The sequence below is a fragment of the Ambystoma mexicanum genome, chromosome 14, assembly GCF_040938575.1.
Source record: "Ambystoma mexicanum isolate Mex_15411 chromosome 14, UKY_AmexF1_1, whole genome shotgun sequence".
Lineage (NCBI taxonomy): Eukaryota > Metazoa > Chordata > Amphibia > Caudata > Ambystomatidae > Ambystoma > Ambystoma mexicanum.
The window spans coordinates 211144340-211169778 of NC_090940.1; the positions used below are offsets into that span (position 1 = coordinate 211144340).

Genomic DNA, 25439 nt, shown 5'->3' on the forward strand with positions numbered 1-25439 from the left:
AGCGTAACTCTCTCTGTGGCATGTGATGTGTTCTGTTGCCACCAGAAGGTCATTCTATGCTAAATTAATCTCATTATCGTAATAATAATATTGGTTTCTATACCTCCTTTGTGATGGACCTGCTTAGCCATAATCTTTGCTTGTCTGATCTTGGGCAAGTGGGCCTTTTTGAAATATTTCTCTTGAGGGCTTGGGTTTGTATGTTTAGCTGTATATGTTTTGTAAAAAAAAAAAAAACACTCCCCTTCCCATTCTTGTCCCCTTGGAGATTATTTTGTGATCTACGTTCCATGAGCCAAAGTGCTTATGTTCTTTTTACAGTTTGTCCAATTCTCCCAAGCATTCCCCCATTTGCTCCTCTAGTAACCTAACATATCCTGTTTAAATTAGTTTTGACATGAAAAGAAGTCTGGGCACTGATGCTATCCAAAGGCATGGTAGGGTCTCTGCTGACCAGGGAAGACGACCTAATATGGCCTTTGGCCAGAGACGAGTGCAACCTTAAGGTGGTAGAGTGGAATTAGCAGAGAGATGATCCAAGTTCAGGCCCCTTATGATTAAGGATCCTGATGCCAGGATACCCCTGAAAGTGCAAGCTGTCATAAATGTCCTGATACCTCCTCCTTGAGTCCAGTACCCAATCTATACATGTGGTCAGTACAGGGACTCAGGAAGAAGAGACTGGACTATCTGGATTGTTAGGGCCCCGGAGCCCAGGCATGTGATGTTGGCTTCGCAGTCAACCAACCAAACCGATCATCCACAGCATCATCCACAGCATCATCCTGCACAAAGGAGTTCATGCAATAGGATATTTTTACAGGAATGCTGCTATGAGGAACAACTACAAGGAGTACAGGAAAAAGAGTATGACCTCCATAACGTACATTACTGTGTTTTGTGTGCCAAATAGGACCCTCACTGCTACTTACCCAGAAACGTTGGGAAGCATGAACATGAAATGAGTTTTGTGTGGCAGGTCAGCCTCTGCAGTGTAATCCCATATGATGGGAGGAACTTGCGAGAGGACGTGCTAGCAGAGGGTAGGCTTCAGAGACACTGAGGTTTCGCAGGGTTGAGAGAACTGCCAAGAAACAGTGTGGATCTATGAATGCAGAGCCCAGAATTGAATAGAAGTTTATAAAAGGCTGGCTGGATTGAAGCAGAGGGTGGTGGTGTCCTAGAGTGGAGGGAAAGAGCAGGTCAGTGTAAACTGAAAGCAGGAGATTCAAAGGGTCTGGTTAGAGGACCTTGGATAGCTGCTCTGATTGGCTTAACTGAGGAAACTGTTGATTTTATTTAAAGGAGTCATCAGAACTGAGAAAGCTCAGAGGCCAAAAGTCCAGAGACGGCCACTATGTCCCAGAACCGGCCTCCCCCAAAGGTCACAATCTTGGACTTGCAAGGTCATTGAGCCATGCACTACACCTTAGATGGATTACCAATAGCGCACTATATCCCTGAGACTGTGTTGCTGAATGCTTTTTACGGAGACTTCTTCTAGTTTACAGATCCAGTGGGAGATCAGTGTCCTATTAAATGGGTTATCCTTATGCACTATAGTTTAACCTTATGTGCTATAAACTGTCCTCTTCAATCACTTTGTGGTTTCGACTGTTCCAAATCCAGAATTTCCTTTTAAAAATGTAAATGACCCTCTAGTACGTATTGGTCTTTATTCATTCCCAACCTTGAGAGTCGGGGAGTGTATTGGGGAATTACATTCCTGGGATAGTACTTGGAGATCCAGAGGGAAATCAAATCCCTATTGGATTGCACACCCGTCGGAGCAATAGTTGGCCCACCCTTCGCCTCTTTCATTGGCCATTCCAAGAGTAGTCCCTTTTAGATTTAAATACCTAAAGATGTCTATCCCTTTCCCAATAAGAACCTTGAAAATTACTTTGTTACGTGTTCCACTTGTGCACTACAGAGAGCTCTGCCTTTCTTCTCATTTCTGCGTTAAAAGGTGTTCCAGTCAGTGTTGCGTGACAGATCTTCTGATTTATTAATGGTGGAAAAGTCTTGGTTTTCTGCAGAGGCCTCTGCTTGTACCACCTTATCACTGGTAAGGTATTGGGGAAAGAGACCACATGCCCCTCTTGAGATGGTTTTGGAACCTCATTTATCTTCATTGTCACCTGGCAGATGCCGCTTTAACTAGAGTGTTGGACACCAATAAATAACCAATGCAAGTATACATCTTATAGAGTGGTGAATTAAAGTGAATAATCCCCCTCTTCTAGGTTACAGGACCTCCAAAGATCAAGCGACTCCAAAGTGGGCAGTTCTGCTTTTAATTAGCCTGTCGGTACTCTGGAATGATCTCTCTGTTTAATTTAAGTGATTGCTTTCCCTCGACAGGAGGATTTTTAAGGGCCCCCCGTCCCAATGTTTCCCTGTAGCAAAAGTGTGAAAATGGGGATCAGAGCCAACTAATATTCCTCTTGGCCTTCTTTCATGGTTTACATACACACAATTATAAATTTAGGAGCCCATTTTACTGTTCACTAGGACATCTCTTCTGATGGTCCTCTAGGGAAATCTCTGGGATAGAGTGGAAATGTTTATTGAAGACTATCAGCACACTGGTTTCTTTTACTAGAAAATGAAGCTAAGTAATGTGACTAGCCAAGTGTGTTGGACATCCAGCAGCAATTTTATTTTGGAGTCCCTGAACATCTAGAAAATCAGAGAAATCTTGTTAAGTGAATCTAGGTTTTGAATGTTGAGAGGCATGATCTTAAACATTGCCTAGGTATGTGCTGCAGTGTGTCCTCAGCCGTTGAGATGCGACAATTCCTGAAAAAGCAACTTCAGTTTTCTTCTCCCTAAACCACTATTTCTCCTCAAACCTTCCACCTTCCCAAAACCCAAAGAAGAGTAACAGTCAGAAAAAGAACCTATACAGGAAACGCACTGGGCTCCAACCAGTTCTAACTATTAAAAAGAAGCCTCTGTAGTTTTAAAGATGTACATTTCTCACAACCCCTGTCAAATAGAAGATGGAGAAGTGTAAAGAAGCAAAATTAAATGCTCCTTTACATAAATAACATACTTTACGTCAAGTCCCCTTTCCTCCATCCTTGTGGTCGCCCCCCAACATGGGGACGGTACCAGAAACTTTGGCAGCAAAACATTTGAGTTATCCCTTTAAATTTAGTATAGCGTGTGGGGACATCTTTCCCACTCGAGGGAGATCTTCCACACTTAACCTCCCGGTCATCTGAAGGACATTGTGGCCAAGGCCTTGCGTCAAGAGAAGGTAGGTCCTTTATTCTCCAACGCACCCCAGCCTGGAGGCTCCTTCCTGGGGCCTCTAGCTGGGAGTGGTCCTGTGGACACCTAACACCAGTGGTAGGCCCGAGGCCAGTTGGGCTACCGGCTCCCTCGCTGAGGAGCCCAGGGGCTCTTCCAGGCCAACTATTGAGGAGCGCTCCAGCTCTGCTTCTTCTGCTTCAGGGTGCGAGGGGGTTTCAAGCGCCGGTTCCAGGCGCCAGCCTGAGGCGTCGTTCCATACGACTACCAGCTCGGTGGCTGAGGGCAAAAATCCTCCGAAGCCCACTCAAGGTTGTTGCATAGGGGGAGACATCAACTTCCTGGCCGCTGCCTAAGGGGGCCCTAGGCCTAGCGGAGCCTTCTCGGAGGTTGGCACTTCTGCTTCAGAGTCGGGGCAGAAACAGTCCTCTGTTATGTCATACCCAGCACAGGGTTCGGCACCTTGCGCCCTACCTTCCAGGGTGTGGCACAGGCTCCCGAATTGCAGATAAGCATGTGGCTGAGCCTGCATGACCGGCAGACATCTTGGATTCTGACAATAGGCCTCCTGCGGCCCCCTCACCCTCAGAATGGGTGGCCCAAGGCAGTTCCAGTCCTCTTCTATCGAGGAGCGGTTCCCTGCTTCAGGGTTTGGGCGGTTGGTCCCCACAGGGCTACCTGTATGCTACTCAGCACCCTCAGCGTAGCGAGCCAGACAAAAGGCCCAGCCCGTGGGAGGGCCATGCAACTTCCCTTATGTGACCCGGCAACCAGCAAGTTCCATTTTTCAAGGGCTTTCTTCTGCTTATGCGATCTCTACAGATGGCAGGATTCCTGAAGGAGCTCGTCAAAGAGGTGGTCCTCCAGGTGTTGCCTCCAAGTCCTCCTTTGGGGTCCCCCACCAGTTCCGCCAGGGGTTCAGGTACCACACCCCGTGACTGCTCTCGTCCGGGTCCCCCTCGCACCTCCCACCCCCCCTCCTCCGGCACCCGCTCCGTTACCACCACTGCCGGTAAAAGCATTTCATGACTGTCTACAAGGCCTAACGCAGTTTTTAGACGTGCCTCTTCCTGAACAGGACCCTCCCGCCTCCACACCCCAAGAGCTAGGGGTGCTGGCAGAGGTCTTGGACTTGCATGCCACTGGCCGCTCAAGCATTAATCTGCAAAAAGATATTCTCTCATTGGCCAGGAAGGTTTGGGAAAGGCCTCAGGCCAATGCTCAGATAAACAAGAAGCTGGATGACCGCTTATGGCTCCTGGAGGGGGGGGAAACCAGTACTCTTATTGTCCCACCCTCTCTCCGCCCCACTCTTCAGTCTTGCAGCTGCATCTGTATATTCAAAGTCTTCTTCGCCTTCTTCTGCGGCTGGTGCCGCGTCCATCTGCTTGTTTAAGGAGGACAAGGCACGGCAAGAGATGTTATCTCAACGCCGGTCTTCATCTCTGCCAGGCAAACGTTGACGCCATTCTCGCTGCATCGAACCTGAATTTATGGCAGGAGATTGGGGACTTTCTTCCATGCTTACCCCTGTAGAGTGAGGCCTCCTTCAATGCGGGTCTAGCGTAGGTGTACTTAGTAGCACAAGATCTTATGGAGTCCATGGTCTCTCATACGTACACGCCCAGCAGAGGCGTATGGCGTGGATGCATGCAACAAAGTTTTCGACGGATGTTCAGTATATGACCCTAGACATCCATTTTGAGGGCTCTGATCTGTTCCACTAGTCAACAGATGACCGACTTCTACCCAGACAATGATGTCCTTGGGGATTCTGACAAAGCTACGGCAGAAATTTTTCCGCAGAGTCAGTGCAGGTCAGACATCAAGCCATGCTCTTTTGGCGGCTTCAAGGGGTTTCACGACCGTAGAACTCTCCAACCAGACATGTCACCCAGCGATCATAGGAGGAAGCAGCAGAGGACCTTGCAGGGCTTCTTTTGCTCCCCCTCCCCCACCCCCACTCCTGCCTCTGAAGGCAAAACACAATTCCGTTTTGGTCCAGGACCACAGTTCTCCCGTGGTGGGCCAGCTTGCTCTTTGTGAGCCACTCAAAGCATTTTGTCACGAATCCATGCATTCTGTCAGTGGTCTCCATGGGGTTCTGTCTCCCTCTTCCTTCGCTTCTTCCTTCTCCTAGGTTGTTGCAGATAGGGTCGCCTACGCTTCTGCGGGAGATCCTCCTCCTTTTGAACATGCAGGCGGTAGAACCAGTGCCTCCTCTGGACAAGGTATCTGGGTATTATTGCAGGATTTTTGCAGTGCCAAAGAACTAGGTGGGCCTGAGGGTAGTCCTGGACCTTTCTTTACTCAACTTGTTTTTACCCCTCAAACTCTTCAAGATGATCGCTCCTGCTCACATAGCAGTCGCTGTACGCAGTGGACTGGATGTGTTACTTAGACCTCAAAGATGCGTGCCCACATGTTCCCATCTTCCAACCGCACTAGAAATTACTGCGGTTCACGATTGTATCACACCACTTCCAATACAGAGTGCTGCCATTCGGACTCAATTCGGCCCCTCATGTGTTCACAAAGCTTATGAACGCGGTGGCTCGCCTTCTTCACTTGCAGGGCCACCACCTATACCCTTATCTGGATGATTGGCTGGTGAGGTTCAGCTCTCCTGAGTGGGGCCCTCCACTCATGCCAGCGGCTAGTGGATGTACTTCACCAACTGGGGTTTTCCCTCAACCAGCTGGTGTCACAGTTAAACCCTTCCCAGGATCTTGTGTTTCACAAGAGTCAGGTGGGACACAGCCATTCAGAGGGTGTTCCCCACAGCTAACAGACTGTCCCTCCTGAGAGCAGTTCACCACTTTATGGCCAATTCAACTACCGCAGCATGGTGGTTCCAACGCTTGCCGGGCCTCATGGCTTCAGGTGTGCTCACAGTGCAGCATGCCATGCTCAAGATGAGATGCCTCCAGCTGCATTTGGCGTCCACTTGGGACCAGGAAACGGGGGGCGCAATTGGACAGGCTGCCCGTTCCGGCGGGCCTACTTCCGGACCTTCACTGGTGGCTCCTTGACAGCAATGTATCAGTGGGAGCCCCCTTGTCTCAGCAGGAGCCATCTCTGGTGATGACTGACTGCTCCCTCTGGGTTGGGGGGCGACCCTGGTCGGCTACTCGATTCATGGGCCATGGTGGAGGCCCTTCCTCATATCAATCTGTTGGAGCTCGGGGCGGTGGGCCTGGCTCTCAGTACTTTCCTACCGCTTGTCAGGGGCAAGGCGGTTCTGGTCAGAACCGACAATTTGACAACTATGTTCTACCAGAACCAGCAGGGTGGGCAGGGTGGGCACCCTGTCTCCTCCCCTCTGAATGCAGGCTGTGTCCATCTGGGTTTGGCCGTCGCTGGAGAGATCTGGATCTCGGTGGTTCATCTACGGAGGAAAGCAATGCAGAAGCATACAAGCTCAGCCGCTTGGGGTACAACACCTACAAGTGGGAATCGCACAACTCCTTGTTGCCCTTCTTCCAGATGTGGGGGTTTCCAGATCTGGATTTCTTCACATCTCCTCAGAACTCCAAATGCCCCCTGTTTGTGTCATGGACGGCCCGGGGCCAAGGGTTACTTGGGGATGGGTTCCAGCTTTGTTGGCACGGCCGCATGTGCTATGCATTTCCTCCCCCTCCAACCAGACCCTCTGCAAATTTTGGGCCTCAGTGGGCTGCAGCTTGATCCTGATTGCCCCCCCACTGGCCCTTCGAGGGCATGGTTCTTTGACCTCCTCCAACTCTAGTCGCAGGGGCTGGTCCATCATCCAATTCCCAGCAGGTCCTTCCTCACCCAATTCCCAGCAGGTCCTTCCTCACCCAATTCCCAGCAGGTCTTTCCTCACCCAGCAGCACAGGGTGTTGGAACACCTGGACCCAGCCAGACTGGCCCTCTCGGCTTGGCTCCTGATCAGCTGAAACTTCATTCCTTGCTGTTCTCTGAAAGAAATTGGGAAATTATACAGGAGTCCGTCCACTCACTCGCAGTACAAGAGTAAGTGGACCAGCTTTTGCCACTGGCCATACGATGAGGACTTTGATCCCCTCGCCTGCTCCCTGGACGACGTTCTTTTTCTGCACACCTGCCCCGCTCAGGGGTCTAAGTGGATACCTGCCAGACTTACCTGGCTGCCATCGGGGTGTACAAAAACTCACCGGATCAGACTTTCTCAGCGGCCAACCCAGTGGTTAAGGCCCACCTCAATGACTTGTCCGGACTCCCCCCGGGGCATAGGCCACATCCCATCTGGGACCTAAATGTGGTTCTTGCCGCTTTACAGCATAAACCTTTTGAGCCCATGGCGTCGGTTAACATCTGGTGGGTGTTACACCAAAAGCAATTCTTCTGGTGGCTCTCGCCTCCATGCGTAGAGTCAGCAGGCGCTGTCATTGTGTGAACCCTTCACTACTTTCCACAGCAACAAGGTAATTGCACACTCATCCAAACTTCCTGCCCAGGGTGGTCTCACCATTCCACTTAAACTAGGACATTTGCTTGCCTGTGTTCTGCTCTAATCCACAGTCGGAGGCGGAAAGGTCATTGCACTCTCTGGATCTGCGAAGGGTGCTCAAGTTCGATCTCTCCAGGACGAGATCTTGTCAGAAGCGCTATTTGTCATGTTCGGGGGGCGTGTCCCCCGGCACCCAGGCTGCCATGGCCTCCATCTGTTGGTTGGTCCAGGCTTATGTGGCCATGGCTAAGACGGTGCCCGCGGAGATCCATGCTCATGTAGTCAGGGCCAAAGCTACTGCGGTTGCCTTTCAGAGGCACTCTTCTTGGGAAGACATTAGTAGGGTGGCTACGTGGGCCACTCTGTCCATTTTCTGTAAACATTATTCTCTGGATACCAGGTCCAGGTAGGATGCAGAGTTTGGTCAGGCGGGTTCTGAGGAATCTTTTTGCTTCGACCTAAGTATGAGGCATGTGGTCGCAGCTCCACCCAGTTTTCTTGTTTTGGGCGGAATCACCCACAAGGATGGAGGAAAAGGGACGGGACGTATGAGTAGTTGAAGTTACTCACCATAGTGAATAGAGTACTCATCGTCCTTGGTCTCCTTTCCTGCATATGTCCCATCCAACTTCCCCTGTTAGTATGCCAGGGGCAAAAATTGTCAGTACAGCCAGGTTTACAAGGGTCAGATATGTCAAAGGGGACTGAGGGGAGGTGCCAGAGGGTGCGGCCTAAGGGGCATTCCCACGCCCAGCGCCCACCCCTGTGCGCTATACTCAGTTTAAAAGGGGTAGCCCACATTTTTCACTGCCAAAGATTTCGGTACCGTCACCGTGTTGGGGGACGCCCATAAGGATGGAGGAAAGAGGACTAAGTACTATGAGTACTTTAGTCACTACGGTGAATAGTTTGCAGCATGAAGATTTCTCTTCACCTACCAAACAGCTATGTGGCGCAACAGCAGATTGAATAATGAACTTCAACCACCACAACAAAAAACATCTATATTCCCGGTACTCTGGCATGCAAGTGTTGACAGACCCTGATGACAAGCAAATCCATGATGTGAGTCAGTGTCCCTCCTTCGAAAGTCCCTTGTTTGCATCTTCTCAGTCATTTTGAGCCCCCTTTTTCTTCTTGGTGGGCCAGAGAGCTTCCAAAATTCTCATCCTGTAACTCTTGTTGGCTTGCTCATCCTGATGTTCAGAGGAGACATTGATGAGTTTATCTTCTTCCTATGTTTCTTGTCTGATGATTAAGTAGAAGATATGCGAGAAGTAAAGGTTACGTGGATTTGCATTTATTGAGGATTAGTTTGAAATCTCTTGGATTCTTATGGCTCTGAATTCCAAGGGTTGCCAGATCCATGGCCACTCTCAGGAGTGTTTTCTTTCACTGTAGAAGAGTGAAGTTTAGTACATCACCTCGTGGCCTGTGCTGTTAATCTCGAGATTCTCCATGGTTTCTCTCATGGTGGAGAAGAGATCCTTCAGTAGGGCGGCATCTATGTATGAATCCTAACTACCTTGATTTAGGTACATAGTCAATGGTGCAGCACTGCGTAAGGTCTCTGCATGCATTATAATTTGCATGGATGCAATCTTCAATTAAATGCATCGTTGAAAAGATTCGTAGACCTTGAAGCATTTTTTTATTTGAAAGTTTTCCTCACGCAATCAAGGTAATCTTTGAATTCTTTCACTTCTTTCTTAGTCAAGGAAACCACCAGAGTGCCTTTTTTTCCAATTACAAGCCAGTTTGAAAGTGCTAGCAAATCAGCAGCACAGGATTGCTGGCTGAATCTCAAATATTATCCTGTGTTTGCTCTCGGCAGTCTTGTCGCCTTACTCCTCAGCCACCTTCCCTCGGTCATGCCCTGTTGCCCAGGGAACTTTCCCTGCCCACACCACCCACACCCCCTCCACTACATAATGCTCCCTCCCCGCTTCTCCAGCCTCTTGTCCCTGGTCCATTCTTCTGTATCCTCAGCTGTCACTGCCTCCTGTGGCATGGAAATGGAAGAGGGGCTGAACTTGTAGTCTGCTTACTGTTCCATGACCTCCATCTTCCCTCTAACCCACTTACAGGCTTGACCTGCTAGTAACGGCACCAGGAACTGCTTTAAGGCCCTTGCACCCAGGCCCATTACCTGCCGATGAAGCCTCCGCTATCTGGTATTCTTCATAAATTATCACCCAGGGGTTGGTAGTCAGCCAATCTACGTGTGAATGGGCTGGAAATGCCAATGAAGGCTTGTGTTCCAAGTTGCCAGCTGACTGGATACCCAGGCTCTCCTCTGTTCGGTGGGAGGGTGCAGAAGTAAGACTCTGACGTCCTGGAAGGGTCATAGTGTTTGCTATAAACATTTATTCAAAGCTAAAAAGGAAACTAAACTCTATCTCGAAGACGGGTTTCCCTGCCTCAACTGAAATAACTAGTATCAAAATGTCCATAGATAAATGCCCTGTGTCAAAATCCTTACTCTGTCCCTTGCACGCTACTCTAACTAAATCAAAGGAGATGTCTTCTTGGTCCAAAGGAACAACTCCCTTCCCCTGGACAAAAGACAGTTCTTGTCTTTAGTAAGTCTTTCACAAAGTGGTTTCAGCCACTCCTTGGCTGTTGGAGGGAAATGTATCCCTTCCCCTACCCTTTGTCGGGTTTGCAATGTAGTTCCTTTGGGTCCCAGACCCTAGTTAGCAGTTTGGCTTCCTCTCGCTGTATAGTGCACTGAAGAACAGTCTGGATGCACTCCCCAAGCTGTACTGGGTCCCTGACCCTGGTGGGCAGACCTGGTTCCCTCTCACCAAGTAGTGTGATGAAGAGTAGCCTGGGTGCTTCCTGAGCTGTAGTGGGTCATACAAGCTTGGTTCACTAACCTGCCAAGCACTGTATGAACTGTCCACCAAGTTCCATTTATTTGGGTGCGTGTCCCCGACTCGCAATTCTGATCTTAGTTTTCCTTTTCATGGGCTTGGTTCACTCTCTTTCCAAGCTGTAGCACAATTCCATGTACTCCTTTGCTTTTCTCCCACTGCCTTCCCGGCTACCCGCGAACCTTGTGGCTTGGTTTACACTACTGTCGACTCCCTTGAGGAGCTAGGCTCGTTTGCAGAGCTCTGGTACCTTTCTGGAGCTTTCCCTGCTCTGTCCTCTTTCTTTGCTCCCTCGTGCTTCCTGGGTCTCTGGGGCACCCAGAGTCTTAGGCCGCCTGCGGGCCGTGCTGCCCTCATGTCCTGGACCGGCCTCAGACTCTCTCTCCCTGTTCCTGGCATTCCGGTCAGCACCTGCCTGCACGTCTGGTTCCTCCTGGCTCTCACAGTTCCTCCAGGGAGGGCTTGACATCATGTCAAGTCCCTCTCAGTTTTTATCTGGTTTCCTCCAATCAAATGTCGCAAACCACTAGACTGGTAACAGTGGTTCCAATGGTCATTCGTTATTTCTCCGCACCTCCTTCTTGTCTCGGTACTAAGTGAGCGCTAGGAATATTCCTCTTCTCAGTACTCTCTACTTGGACATCTTTATCAAAGTACCTAGGGTATGAGGATAGGCCTGAAGAGGAGTGAGGTGAAGGAAAAGTGGGTTAACTGTGGGAAGGGAGTCTAGGGTCATGTGATTGGTGGGAATAACGCTTTCTCCCGATGTGGTCGTCACTGGTCCCAAAGGGGGTTTCCCCTCCCATGAGATCCACCCGCTGAGTACCAACCCCCTTGGAAGACTATCGGGTAGCTGCCTCACCTCCCTGGCTTCATGGGAAGGGGCTCCTCCTCATGCAAGCAGTGACGATACCCTGGGGTTCGTCCCATTGGCCGTTCCCAACTCACTCACCCCCCACCTCACCCACACTGCTGCCCACTGCTTAACTTTCTGGATGTGTAAATTACCTCTGCATCATTCTGCAAAGACACTCGTCCACAAGCAGGCATCCATGACACCAGCCACAGAACCGGTAGTGGGGGCCCTGCTCAGAGTCTGCGTTCCATCTACATGGCAGCCATTCTTTAGTGCATAATGGCTCCTGTGCTACCCGTTGTATTTGTTCTGGGCTCCCCACAGATTTGTTTTGTGTACCAGGGAGATGATGTTTGGATGAGTCACTGTTTTTCTGATGCATGCATGTTGAGATTTGGCTGTGGGATGTGTTTGAGTGATTCTAGTAGGGTGCTGTAGTGCAGCCAGGCTGATGGCATATTCTTCCTGCATGGCAGATTTTTTTGTGCTGTACCATCCGAATCCTGAAGGGCAAAGAATCGCATGAAACACTTTCTAGCTGATGCCGTGCGACTATGCCTTATTGCTTATGACACTGAATATGTATGTGTGTAATGTAATTGATATCTCAAAATAATCTGATATCCCCATTTCGTTTTTGTACTGTCATTTAAATGCTTGGTGCATTAGTGTAGCCAGAGATTTTACTGCAGGCTCGGCGAAGACCGACCAGAGCATCTAGGAGCCGCCCTAATTTAGTGTGTGCGTTTTGCCTCTACGTTTTCTTGTTCAAAATGTTTCTTTGACAGTCGCCCTTTGACTTGTTCTAGGTAAACCATTATCAGAAGCGGCTGGAGGAGAACAAAAGCATCTTTGAAAGTGAGCAGGAAGAAGCTAGGCAGAAGTTCAACAAAGAGATCTGTAACTTGGAGGAGCAAATAAGCGCTCTTAAGGAGCACATTCTGGACCTAGAGGGTGAGATCACAAGGCTCGGTGAAGAGCAGAGGAGGGTGGAGAGCAGCTATCTGGATGAAAGGAAGTCTTTGCAAGTACAGTTTGAGGAAGAAAAAGCACATCTACAGGATCGGCTAAAGCAGGAGCAGGAGGAAGCGCTCGCAAGCCAGCGCGACTACGCCAGAGCATGTTTTGATAAAGAGAGGGAGGACCTTGTTCAACATAATGCTCAGATGGAGCAGGCTATGCAGGAAAAAATGAATACATTGCTCAGGACGTTTGAAGACGATAAAAGAGAACTCGAGGTCAATTTCCATGAACAATTAGCAAGGCTTGGAGAGCAGCATGAGGTGGCGCAGGATGACCTGCGGCGTGAACTATTGGAGAAACATCAATTGGAACTCCAAGAGGAAAGGTAAGGATGGGGGCTACACAAGTGCATCAGTGGATTTCTGCATTGTAGTTTCTTAACCTGAGATGGTTATGTCCCAAACTATTTCATAGGATCTGCAGGAATTGTATCTGTTTAGGTCACTGCCCAGGCCGAGTGTTCCTTCATGCTTGAACCTGCTGCTAATCAGTGTCTTGTGTGATAACACACCCACATCCTTGGCTGCTTAACTGACCTTTTGCAAAGTGCTTCTTAAGATTTCATGCTATATCATTTGGCCAATGGCTCTTAAATGGGGGGCTTGAAGCGCACCGCTCATGGTGGATTTTCTTGCAGGCTTGAGTTGATGGGAGTTGTAGTCCAAAACATCTGGCGAGCTAAAGGTTGCAGATCCCTGTCTAGAAGTCTTTGATGGGATGAGGCTCCTTTAGTGAGACGCTCTAATTCAGGAAGCATCATAAGATTTTCCTTTTGTGGCACTTGCTGCAGCAGCCTCCAATTCCAATCTTTGAAGGTATTGGAGCTCAAGCCTGAGTTAGGCCACAGAATGATGAAAGGGGCGAGTTGAATCCCAGGGTTCAAACTTGCCATGTATAACTTGCAGGCAGACATTGGCAACAGGCAAGCAAACCGGAGTACAACTCTCCCAAGAAAGCGGCATGGCGGTCCATTTAACTGCCAGTCTCCACCTCCCTATCTGGAAGAAAACCTAAGTGGAAATGTATAAATGATATGGTGCCCCTGCCAGTGTTCCTTCTCATGCTGTTCAATTTATATGCTCAGATAAGCTTCCTGGGCAGCTTTGTGCCACAAGGGGGAGCACTCTGTCTGCCTTCTTAGTAGACTGCCTTTAAAGTCATTCTTTACTAGATACAATCAAATCTTGTATTGCAAATCATGGTTTCTTTAATATTTTATTTCTTAAGTCATCTCACCTAAAAATCTATTTTACTCCATAATTTACAGAGACCCTTAAGAATATTTCCGTTCTTATTGATACATTAATAATAGTGCATTATAGGATGCAACTGCTCTAAATTATTCTTCTTAACTTTAAATGCAAGAAAGTGTTGAATGACAAGTGAAAAACATCACATGGGAAATCAAGGGGGCTCAACATGAATTGGCAATATGTTCTGAATCTTCCCCCTAACCAATCCCTAGCAACTACGCCCCTCCCACCCCTCTCCCCCGGGGACAAAAAATCTACTACAGATGTTCCGAGTTGTTTTAGGCAGTGATTGTTGGATGTGAGCGCTTGGAACTCTGTCTGGTGGTAGCCACCCGTTTATTTGGACATATGCATTAGATCACCTCATGAAGTGTTTTTTTGTTTGTTACATCGTATGCAACATATGGCAATCGAGAAATACAAAAGTTGAAAAAGCCTATTGAGTCATACAGTTTTAGATAAACTAGTGAAGAAAAAAAACTATCTTTCAAAGATAAAAGGCTCGCAGGTAATATACGATGGCAGATAGCCAGGGTATTGTAAACCTACTAATGTCAAACTAGGGAGGGCACAAAATGTGCACTCGCCACTGGCAATTGGCTTATGAAAATTGACTATTGGGCAGTAAGAAATTGTGTGCTGTGGGTAGTTGTAAAATTTAGGTGGCAATTAACCTTTTTATGGCTGCATAGTAGCTTGCAACTTGACAATTCTACCCCTGAATGCAAGCACAGTTCCGTTTCCTCTGCAAGATGGTGGGACAATAAAGAGTGTTATTGGTGTTTTAAAGTAGTGGTGCGTAGCCACAGTGTCTGAAATTGAAGTTAGCCAATGAGAAGCCAAAACCCTCAAGATGTGTTAAGTGAACAATGGGCAGATACATACTTTTGAAACATCTATTGTTATGGAGGCATGATCTTGGCTAGTGTGACGAATAGCGGGATTCTGTCACTTCTCCCCGGGGAGGAACCTTTCCTTCTGTGGCTAGGCAGGTGATCCTGCTGCGCAATAATCCCCCTAGGGGTGGTGGTAAGCAGAACCTCACAGGGAGAGACTACCCCCTGCCCCCGCACCTCCTTGAGAGACAGGGACTCCGGTTCTAAAAAGGAACTCCAGAAAAGCCTTCCATTTGACACCACAATAAGACCACCAAATTAAACCACTGTGTGTTACTGTAATACAGAAATGATGGGCATCCCACAGGCAAAGAGGATGGACTACGATCCTCGACTTGGGAGGACCCAGCAACATGTAATAAAAAGGGAAGGAGGACTTCTCTTAGGGAGCAGAAGGATCGAAGCCTGTGAGCTTCAAACCAGTCAAGTCGTGACTGCAAAGTGAAATTGAGCAGTCCTCCGTCAGGGAGGAATGCAGAAGGTGCTGCTGGCCTGAAGCCTCGAGGAAGTCAAAGGCCGATGAGCAGAGGGGAAGAAAACCGCAAGAAGAGAAAGTATGTGAAAGCAGTGGCGTGACCCGGGAGGGGTGGACTAGTGGGTCCGACAACTACGTTGAGACCTCTGGTACCTTAAAGCCATAGAGAAAAGTCAGAAACTGATGGAACGAGAAAGCAAGCTATCCTGACATCGTAAACGTCCCGCTCCTGCAAACAGGCCCGGCGACGCCAACCCTTGCAAAAGAAGGTGACTGTAATCACTGCAATAAAGATTGCGGCCAGTCTACTTGTCCCAGTAGTAGGCCTGAAGTTAAGAAGAGTAAGCAATACTGTGAGACTCGGCCTACTCGTCCCAGTAAGTGGCCCGAAGTTGAAGAGGGTAACACTCTAGGAATAAGCCTACTCATTACAGTGAGTGTTTGGGAGAGAAAACCCAAAGGGAACACACATTGCTTCTCCCTGTGATATAAGAACTGAACCAGAGAAAGACTACTGGCTATCCAGTAAGAAAATCCAGGAGGAAGACACAGTGAGTCAGAAAAGGGGGAGTATGATATCAACTGCCTTATGCAAAAAGAGTTGAAGAACTATAACAACGTAGATAATAAGAACCTTACAAAGAGGAAGTCACTGTCCCTATTGGAAGTAGGATAAAGACTTTTAGAGACATGAAAACGATTTCTTTCCAGGAATTCCAAAGTCCACAAGGAAAAGGAAGAAAAGCCTATCAGGAGAGCATGCAGGGGAAGCAAGACTGGGGAAAGTCCCCCTAAAGAAATTACTTCACAGGATTGCTCTACAATATCGCAAGAATACATATTAAAGTCAAAGAGGCATATTCAATTGAAGGGAGTCACTCTCCTGGTCTTTTGTTGTCATCATACAGTGGTAGGGACAAAGTAGCTTAGTGATGGATGGAGGACAGACTGTTTGCTTTTGGGCTTCACCATAGAAGATGAGCACCTTAGTAAGTTTGGTTAAGCAAGGAACCCCCTAGATTAGGGATAGCACAGTGTTTTCCCTTTTATTATTTAAATAAAGAATACTGAAATGACGAAAACTGGTCTGTCTCCTCCTTCTGACCTACCACACTAGAGGTTGGTGCCATTTATCAGAACATTGTCTTGCAGAGCATCTGGCCCTTTCCTGATGGGCTGCACATGATTGCTGCAAATCCCCCTTTCAGAGAAAGCTGTAGTACAGATTCAACAGTGGATGAGTTGAGCACTGATTTCCTTAAACCAGATATATTTTTAACAATAGCTAGATATCATTATGTTCTGGACTATGCAGTACTTTAGAGAAGTCTTAACAATCCGATACTGCCTGTATTAGGTTTTTGCTGAGGTTTAAATCTACTCTTAATGAAACTGCAGCTGTTAAATTCACAGGATTGTTGTAGGCCATCAGCGTTATCAACCACTGTTAGCCGGTTAAACATCTAGCCATTGGTTAGTGACAATGGACTGTGTGGGTAGGAAATTGTGTGCTTGTGGAGAATTGAGGGGGCGAGTGACGTTTTATGCCCGGCCAGTACCATACAACTTGAAATGGTTATTCCTCTGCTACAGAGTTGAAAAGCTTACTGCCCCCACTAAAAACCTCCATGCAGACGCCCCATGGAATGGCGCTTTTATATTTGCCTTGCACATTGTTCCTAGTTTGGACCTGTATTTAAATGACAAACTGCATTGCCACCCTCAAAATCTCACCAAAGCCTTACCTCCTGGTCCCCAGTCTAAGTATGGGTGGTGCGGAAAGGGGGTGTTATACTCTTAGTTTCCAAGTGTCCCAACACATAAATACTGATGTTTTACCATGTGGAGCTCTTCAAGCTCTCGTCTGACATTTGCTAGAAACAGGGGAAAATGTAATTGTTTTCTTTGAAAGTCGACCAAGGTTTTAGTGATATTGTATATTTGCCGCACTTAGGAAAAGCATGGAAACTGAGTATAACAGAAGAACTTCGGAAAGTAATGCTCAGTTTGATCTGGACTGCCAGGCTGCTAGTCAAAAGCACGAAGAAGAACTAAGGAACCTTAAAGCTCGTCATAAGGAAGAACTACAAGACCTCTTAGAGCAACATGGTGAGGAGAAATCCCAGTGGGACTTTGAGAAAAATGAACTCTCCCAGGACAGTGTGGATGCACAAGACAGACTGAGGGAGCGCTTGGAAAACGAAAAGGCTGTGGCCTGTACTCTGATAGCACAAGAAAAAGAAGTGCTTGAGCAGCAGCTCCAGGAGCATCTGAGAAATGTGATGGTTGAAAAGGAGGAGGTGCAGATACAGCTAGAGGATCTGCGAAGTACTGCAAAAAAGGAAGAAAGCAATTTAAATGAACAAATACTTCAACTGCAGAGTGATCTCCGGGAAGAGCTAAAAGAAAGAGATGAACTTTTGCTTCAAGCAGAAGAGAATGTGCAAATAGTTGGTCAACAGTTAGAACGGTTGGGGAAAGCCTACGAGCAAGAGAAGCAGCAGCTCAACTCCAGGCTGCTTGCATCCGAAGTCTTGTACAAGGAAACCTGTGAAAGGGCTCAGCAGAAAAAGGAAATGATGAGACTGGAGATCGCGAGGCTTCAGAAGACCATCAACGAGCTGGAACAAGACATGCGCTCTCTGTCCCAGCAGGAGAGCGACTCCAAGGCGAAAAGTAAAGAGAACGCTGAGCTGAAGAACACAATTTCCCAGCTTCAGGACAGCATGCTGCAGCTGCAGCAAGAAAGAGACACTCTAAAGCATGTGGAAAAGGTTCACGAACAGGCGGTGAAGGAGAATGTAGCACTGTTGGCAGAGAAAGCCAGGTTGGAACATAGAATAAAAGATCTGGAGAATGCGACTGCCACATTCTCCAGCCTGGACAATCCAAGCAATGAATGGTTGCAAAAAGATTTGACGCAAGAGTCAATGCAGCAAATGGAGGACCGCTGTGAAGAGCACGTAAATTCACAGGCTGGCCACAAAGCCTGGGAAGTGTCAAGGCTCCAGGATAAAATTAAGGTACTTGAAGACACAATCAAGGCTCATGCAATACTTAAGCAGGCATACGAAGATGTCCATAGAGAGAACAGCAATCTGAAGGATCAGCTCACACAGCTTCAGGATAAACTTAAGGACATCCAAGACTATGACAGCCTTAGAGAGGAACAACATAAACTAAGCTCTGAGGTGTCAAGGCTGCAGTTACAGCTGACTAAACCCGAAGGAAGCCAGGAGGTCGATCCTATGCTTAAAGTATTATGTGAAGATGCAGAAAAAGAAAACCAACTCCTTAGAGAAAACATCAGGCTTTTGGAAGTGCAGCACGCAAAAGCAATAGAAAACAATGCTCAGCTCTATTCAGAAGTGTCTTGGTTGCAAGCAGAAATACAAAGCTTTGAGGAAATTACAGGCGCTTCCCTTAAGCTGGACAAGATGTACGAAGAAGTCAAACGGGAAAATACTGATCTGAAAATCTATGTGTCCCAACTTCAGAAAAGGATTATCGAGCTGGAGGAGAAATCCTCACTTCATTCTGAAACTGCGCTTTTCCCCAAAGCGGTGCAGACGGAAGACGATGAACTAAATGCGGAGTTGCAACAGTTAATGCAACAAAATAAACATCTTGAAGAGTATGTACCACGGTTAAAGGACCTAGAAATCAAGTTTGAAGAGTGTAAGCAAGTAAACCTGTCGCGCACGCAGGAAAACGCACAACTGCTGGAGAAAACACATGAACTTGAAGCCATTTGTGAACGTTATGCACGGGACAGATCTGATCTGCAGCATGAGAAGTTGGTAATGCAAAAACAATTTAGAAAACTGGAAAAGAATACTGCCACGCTCCTAGAGCTGCAAAAAAAGTATGTCCAAACCGAGGCCAACAAAGAGGAGAAGAGAAAGTTTCATGAACTACATAGGAAGCTGGAAGGAAGCGCAGCAGAGACGACCCATTCCCAATCCGAATACCTCAGGATGGAACAAAAAGTTCCGGCCAATGACTGGGATGGCAAAAGCTGTGAGCTTCAGCAAAAAGTTGATCTGCTAAGGTAATGTCCACCTGTTAACATCCGTGAGTCTCTGTGTGCATCCCAGTCTTGTATCACCTGCATTAATGCCTGCTACAATGGTAGAACTCATTTCCTTGGGTATTTTCTTCAAGGACTCGTAAGGTCTAGTTAGCACCATAATAATGCTTCTGCTTACCCTCGTCCTGTAAATTCACCATAACTGTGGCATGGCATCTTGGCTTCTAATTCAATAGCCTAGGAATTCTGCTTAGTTAACATTAATGACCACGCTAACTAAAATGTTAACTATCCTTGTATTACGGTTGTGTACAAGGAAGTTCATGTCATCATTGTGTGTTGGATGTACTCACCTAAGTCTTAAGATCTAAGAATTGTCTCTTGTGTGGTGTTTTGTCCAAATGCATTCCATAAGTAATTTGAACAAATTGCAAGCTTTCCTTTTTTAGACGTATTTATAATATGTTGAGTGTCTTTTGCAGATATCTGAATATTGTAAGAAAGAATCTGTTTTCATGGTGTTGCTCCTCGAGTTTCACTGCCTATGTCATATATAACACAAATGCTTTTTTGACATCCTAAATCTTCTTTTTAAATGCATATCTTTAAAGGTTTGATACCATGAGCCCCTACCTTAATGTTTGTTTATTAATTTGTAAGGCGCACCCAACCCTTAGGTAACTGGGTGAAACAGAATGCAAGGATTCTTATAGCTTAGTTGCAAGGTGAGGACAGATTCATACATTCAAGCATACATTCAGAGCAAAGTCAATAAATAAATAGTAGCAAAGTTATTCTAGGCTAATACATGTCATTTAGTCATAGTGGTAATTAGATCGTAGCCAATTGAGGGTATTGTGCATGGAGCTATACTGGGACGGAACTGTTCTAAGCTCAGATGGGAGAGCATTCGAATACTGGGCAACTTTAACTGAGAAGCTGTTTCCACCAGTTCTTTTTAACCTAAATCTAGGTATTTGTAGGCAGTGGTAGTTGACCGCTCTGGAGGGACGGATGGGAGTTCTTCTGGTTATTCTTTCTGTGAGATAAGGTGGGGCTGCGTTGTTTAGACATTTGAAGGTTAATGATACTGTTTTGAAGAGGTTGCAATCGCTTATTTTGAGCCAATGATGGTCTCTCCTTGTATTGGATAAGTGTTCTCTAGTTGGGAAGTTCAAGGCCGTTCTAAGGGCATTATTTTGCAATGTCTGGATTTTGTCGTTGATGTATTTGTTGGCTCCTAAATATAGGGCATTATAGTAGTCAAGTTTAGATAATATTAGGACGTTGGCTAGGATAATGCAGCTAGCTTGTGTGAGGAATGGCCTGCAAGCTTGTGTGAGGAATGGCCTGCAAGATCTAATAAGTTTACAGGTGTAGGCGGTCGATGAGACCAGGGAGTTTTTTTAAGGTGAGGGTAGAGTCGAGGTAGAAGCGTAGCGTTTTCAACTTCTTTGGCTATTGCAATTATGTTGCAGTCGATGTTGAAAGCGAAATACCTTGTGTCAAGGTTTTTAGATTGGAGGCTGAGCCAAGAATCAGGATTTCAGTTTTATCGTCATTAAGGCAGAGGCCATGGTTTGCCATCCATGCCTGAATGAGAATGTATATTTAATTTACCAAGGCTGTATCTGCGATGAAATTGCCCGAAAGGGGAATGAGGATCTGGATGTCATCTGCGTAGTTCGTGTAGGTGACACCCAGTCTGTCCAATTTGTCAAATAAGGGTTTGGTAAACATATCATACATTGTTAGCGAGACACAAGAGCCCTGTTGGACGCCACATGCAGTTTGAATGGGATCTGCCGATGCAGAGGTGGAGAAGACTTGCATAGTTCTGTTGCCCAGGGATGATTGGATCCAGGCTATGGCTTCACTCAAGAAGTGGGCAGCCGATGCTAGGTGCTTGTAAAAGACTGCGTGGTCCACCAAATTAAAGGCTGCCGACAGATCAAGGAGGAGCAGCATGGCAGTGTTTCCTTGATCGTTGAGCTCATCAATTTGTGCCTTAAGGTCAATTAATGCCGTCTCCGTACCATGTTGTGGTCTGAATCCGGATTGGCGGGAGCCCAAGAGCTGGTTATTCTGAAGATAATTTTGAAATTGAAGATGGGCTACTCTATTTTCTTGTGAAGGAAAGGGATTGTGGTAATGGGCCAATAATTAGTCGGGATGGAGGGGTCTAGCGTTTGTTTCTTGAGAAGAGGTAAAACCCATGACTTTTAAATTACTTGGGACAGTGTTGGATGAAAAGGAGGCATTAATTATTTTGGAGATGAAAGGGGCTAAGTCTCTTGCAGCATTCTTGATTATTTGGGCGGGGCATTAGTTGGACGGCTTCAAGGATGCAATCATTTTTTCAGTTTCCTGTATGGATACTTTGGGGTAAATTTAAATGGTGGTAGGCTGGGCTTGCCGTTAGTAGAGGAGGTAGTTACCGTCTCACTAGGGGGCAAGGAGGCTTTTTTTTTTTTAAGGCAATTTTAGATTGCAGTGTTATTTTGTTGGCTAGGGCGTTCTGGATGCTGGTGCACCATTGTTTGTCTTTAGGTAGGTTGTCAGGAGGAGGATTGGGTGATTCTAGTTCTCGCAGGATCACAAACAGTTCCTTTGTGTTGGAACTGGCATTTGAGATTCTTTCGTTGAAAAGATCTTTTTTAGTGTGGATGATTACTTTCTTGTATTTATTAGCCAAGAGTTTTAGTTGCAGTTTATTTTCGACTGTTGGGGAGTGTCACCATATAGTTTCTAGTTTTCTCTTTTGCAATCTTAGTTCTTTAAGGTGGGGGGTAAACCAGGCATTGAGATGGGCCTGCTGTTTACTCTTACGTAGCTTAAAGGGCGCAATGGTGTCAAGGGCCTTAATCATGTTATTGTTGTAGAGATTCACCAGAATGTTCGGAGTTGCTTGGTAGAGCATTAATAGTGGGGAGGAGAAGAGGTAGAAGTTTCTCGGGAGTCATATTTGTCTTTGATCTGGTGGCGAGAGGAGCTGCCATAATTTTATCTTTGGCTATTTCTTTATCTAGTGTTAGGCAGAAGTCTATTAGATAGCGGTCAGTCCATGGTTGGGGGCTGATTTTAGTAATGATGGTGGGACAATTCAAGGTGGCTACCCAGTCTATGGTCCTGCCTTTGTCGTGAGTTGAAGAGAGGACTTTTTGGTTTAGGCCGTGTTCACCGAGCATAGTTGCTATTGCTTGAGCTTGTTTTTCCTCTATATCATTAAATCCTAAATTAAAGTCACCCAAAATAAGTATTTGAGAGGAGTCTTTGGTATTGTTTGCTAGGAGGCTGGTTAGATCCTCTTCAAATGTGCCGATGGGACCTGGAGGTCTATATATTAAGTGGATGTTTAAGGTGCGATAAGGGGATATTGACAGTTTGGCCGTAAGTAGTTCACATGATTTTAGAAGGGGTAGGGTTCATAGTCTTATGTTGAGATTGGCTTTGGCGATAATAGCAAAGCCACCTCCTCTGGCATTAGGTCTGTCCATTCTGATTAAGTGGTAATCCTCCGGTATAGCTATTGTGAGTGCCGTGCCTGCTGCCTCGTGCAGCCAGGTTTCTGTGACCGCAAGAAGATCTAGGTGGTCAGATGTTAAGATGTCGGCTATTTCAGTGGCGTGGGCCACTACAGATCTGGCGTTAATCAGAGCTCCCGATATCGAAGTTGTGGTGGGTAGTCTCTGTAGTGCCGTAAAAGCGAGTACCTGTTGTTTAGGCTTAGCACACAGTCATTCGTGTAGAGGCTTGCTCAAGGTGCAAGGTGTTAAGTTTATAGTTGGAGCAGAGATTTAAATCCTTGTTATTGATACTGTTTGGCTTGTAGAGGCAGGGAAGTCTGGCTCGTAACCTGGTATTTCTGTCGAGTGTGGGACAGGGTGCAACCTTAGTTTGGGCCATGGTTAAGAAAATTATTGGTAGGGTTAATGTTAGATGTTCAGTAAATGAGCTCCATCTTTCAGTAAATGAGCTCCATCTTTGGAAATTGTTAAAATGTAGTTGATTTTTACTTTTAATATGGCTCCTGACAAGAGAGATTAGAGTAGTGGAGATCCGTGTGCAATTGCGGCAGAGCTAATCATTGTGATTTTTAGATATGCATGAAGCCTAGTGAGCATTAAAGTTCAGTGCTTAGATCTGCATACTTTAGCAGAGTCAATGAATTAATGCAACTTCAATTCAAAACCATTCGAAAGAGGTCATTTTGGAGAAATTGGTGAAAATGTGCCTTGTTATACATACTTTTCATTCCGATTAGGTGGTATTCAACACTGTTCTTCCTATACATAAAACAAAAAAGCCAGTTTGTGCAATATACACAAAGCCACTGTGGAAAAATGTGCGTGCAGCCCCCTAGGCAAGAAATTAAACAAATGCTTACGTTTTGGGGTCCGTTTACTGTGGGTCGTTATCCTGCTGGAAAGCCTCACACGATCACTCTCCATGCCAGCCTCAGCCTTTGGCCAGGTTGAATGAAGACACGGTTTACCACTGGCCGGCACCCCCAGCCTCCCTGCATGCCTCTGCAGACTCTGCTACATTTCTTTTCCCCCCTTTCTATGTGGGTTACATGTGAGGTTCAGAGTCACTGCCTTCAATTTTCTTGCATTTTGGCTCATCCCTGACACCACCCAGACCCCAGTTTCTTTTTTTTTTTCTTTCAAGGTGCACCCCACATGCCCATGCCTTGTTTTTTTTAACACCCTCTCATATTGATCTTCGGAAGGCCCACCTTGGGTAAACAGGGTTACACTTCTTACGTTTTGCCTGAACTACCCATTGATCTGGTGGCAATGGATGAGCAGACAGTCTTAACCTAAGGGGAGGAAGGAGGGCTGTAGTAGGTGCACAGAACTCAGGGTACACCTTGGTCCAATAAAACACTATTACACTGTAGAGTTATATATACAATGAAGATTTATTATATACACTAAGGCACATTGTTGTAATTTAAAGATCAGGTTAGTATTAGAAAACACACAGAATCGTATTTAAACACGTATAATTCTTAGGATAATACACCGCAGATGTAGTTACATTAGAATAGCTTTTTGGGTAACAAATCACTTAATCAACCAACTTGAAACATGTATGCAAACTTTTCAAACTCTTTATAAGAGTGACCCCAGCCTGTCTGAAGAGTCTAACCCTATCTGTTTTGAGTCACTTAAAGTTCAGATGGTTCACTGGGCCACTAGTGACCAGCGGTTAGGCAGGGAAAAGACGGGAAGGCAAAGTATAGTGTTCAAAGAGATGGTATCCAGCAGGATTCACTACTGTTGCAGGCAACCAACAACATTGGCTAAAAAGAAGTTCAGAGAGGTTAGGGTGACTCCCTGAAGGATTTCCCCAAGGACTAGTGTCCTACGCAGGTGGTTTAACCGCTAGAACACAGTGGGTTGTCCACCCCAATGTAACTATGTGTGGACCTGGGGGGGTTCAAGATGCAAGCTATCTGCAGCCCCCATAGTCACAGGAGTAAGCAAGTAGGCTCCAGGTAAGTTATACCAGGAGAGGGACTGTACCTTCAGGTGAAGAAGCAATTACATCACTATGGTTCCAGCGGTGAGGCAGCGGCAGACCTAGTCACAGGTTTCTCTGTCTATGCAACAGGAGAAGGGGAGTTTAGATCTGGTTCTCATGCAGACGGACACCCAGCAAAGGAAATTCGTGGTTCTGGCTTGTTGTTGCCTTTTTCAAGCTCGGAGATCCACTCTTCTCAGTTTCTCACCTCTGGTGAGGGGACCTTCAGGAGCCAATTCAAGTAGATGCAGGTCTAGGAGGATGCCCTTGAAGTTGCAGGCAAAACCGCGCTTCTGGAGATGATGCAAAAAGGAGCAGCACAGGACCCCAAGGTATTGGGATTATGCAGGCCATGGAGGTCACAACTCTTCCAGGGTTGGCGCAAATTGTAGTTCTTGGGACTGGTTAGGCCCACCAGTCCATGGGAGGAAGTGTCCTCATCGGAACTTCCCTATAGCTTAGGAGGAAGTCGGGACAGCAGTGGTTACTCAACATGCTCTGCCTGTCATTGTAAGTTGCTGGAGGAGTCTTGCTTCGTCCTTCTTTGGAATCTTTTGTTCCTGAGTTTCAGCTCCAGGACCTCGGAATTTATTCAGTCCACCAATCGTGTCCCATGCACCATTCAAACCTTTGGGGCGGCAGGGGCGTGTAGGGTTACCTCCCAGTCTGAACTTGTTTGTCAGGCACATTGCAGGACAAAGGACAGGGGCGTTTCGGTCACCCCCCTTCTTCCTGCCCTGCCAGTCACTCAAGAGACCCTTTGTGGGCTTTCCTTGGGAAGCCTGGTGAA

At 46.7% G+C, this 25439-nt stretch overlaps 1 protein-coding gene across 6 annotated transcripts in view; it reads left to right on the plus strand.

Annotated features, from left to right (window-relative positions):
* The window catches only part of NIN (ninein), a 429800-nt gene that overhangs the window by 284789 nt on the left and 119572 nt on the right, over positions 1 to 25439 (plus strand). For 5 of the 6 annotated variants that reach the window (XM_069638956.1, XM_069638957.1, XM_069638959.1 and 2 more), the window contains exons 16-17: positions 12253 to 12791; positions 17045 to 19141. In XM_069638956.1, coding sequence (XP_069495057.1) covers positions 12253 to 12791; positions 17045 to 19141 — 2636 coding nt within the window. The remainder of the gene's footprint in view (positions 1 to 12252; positions 12792 to 17044; positions 19142 to 25439) is intronic. The other variant, XM_069638961.1, reaches the window with a different exon arrangement.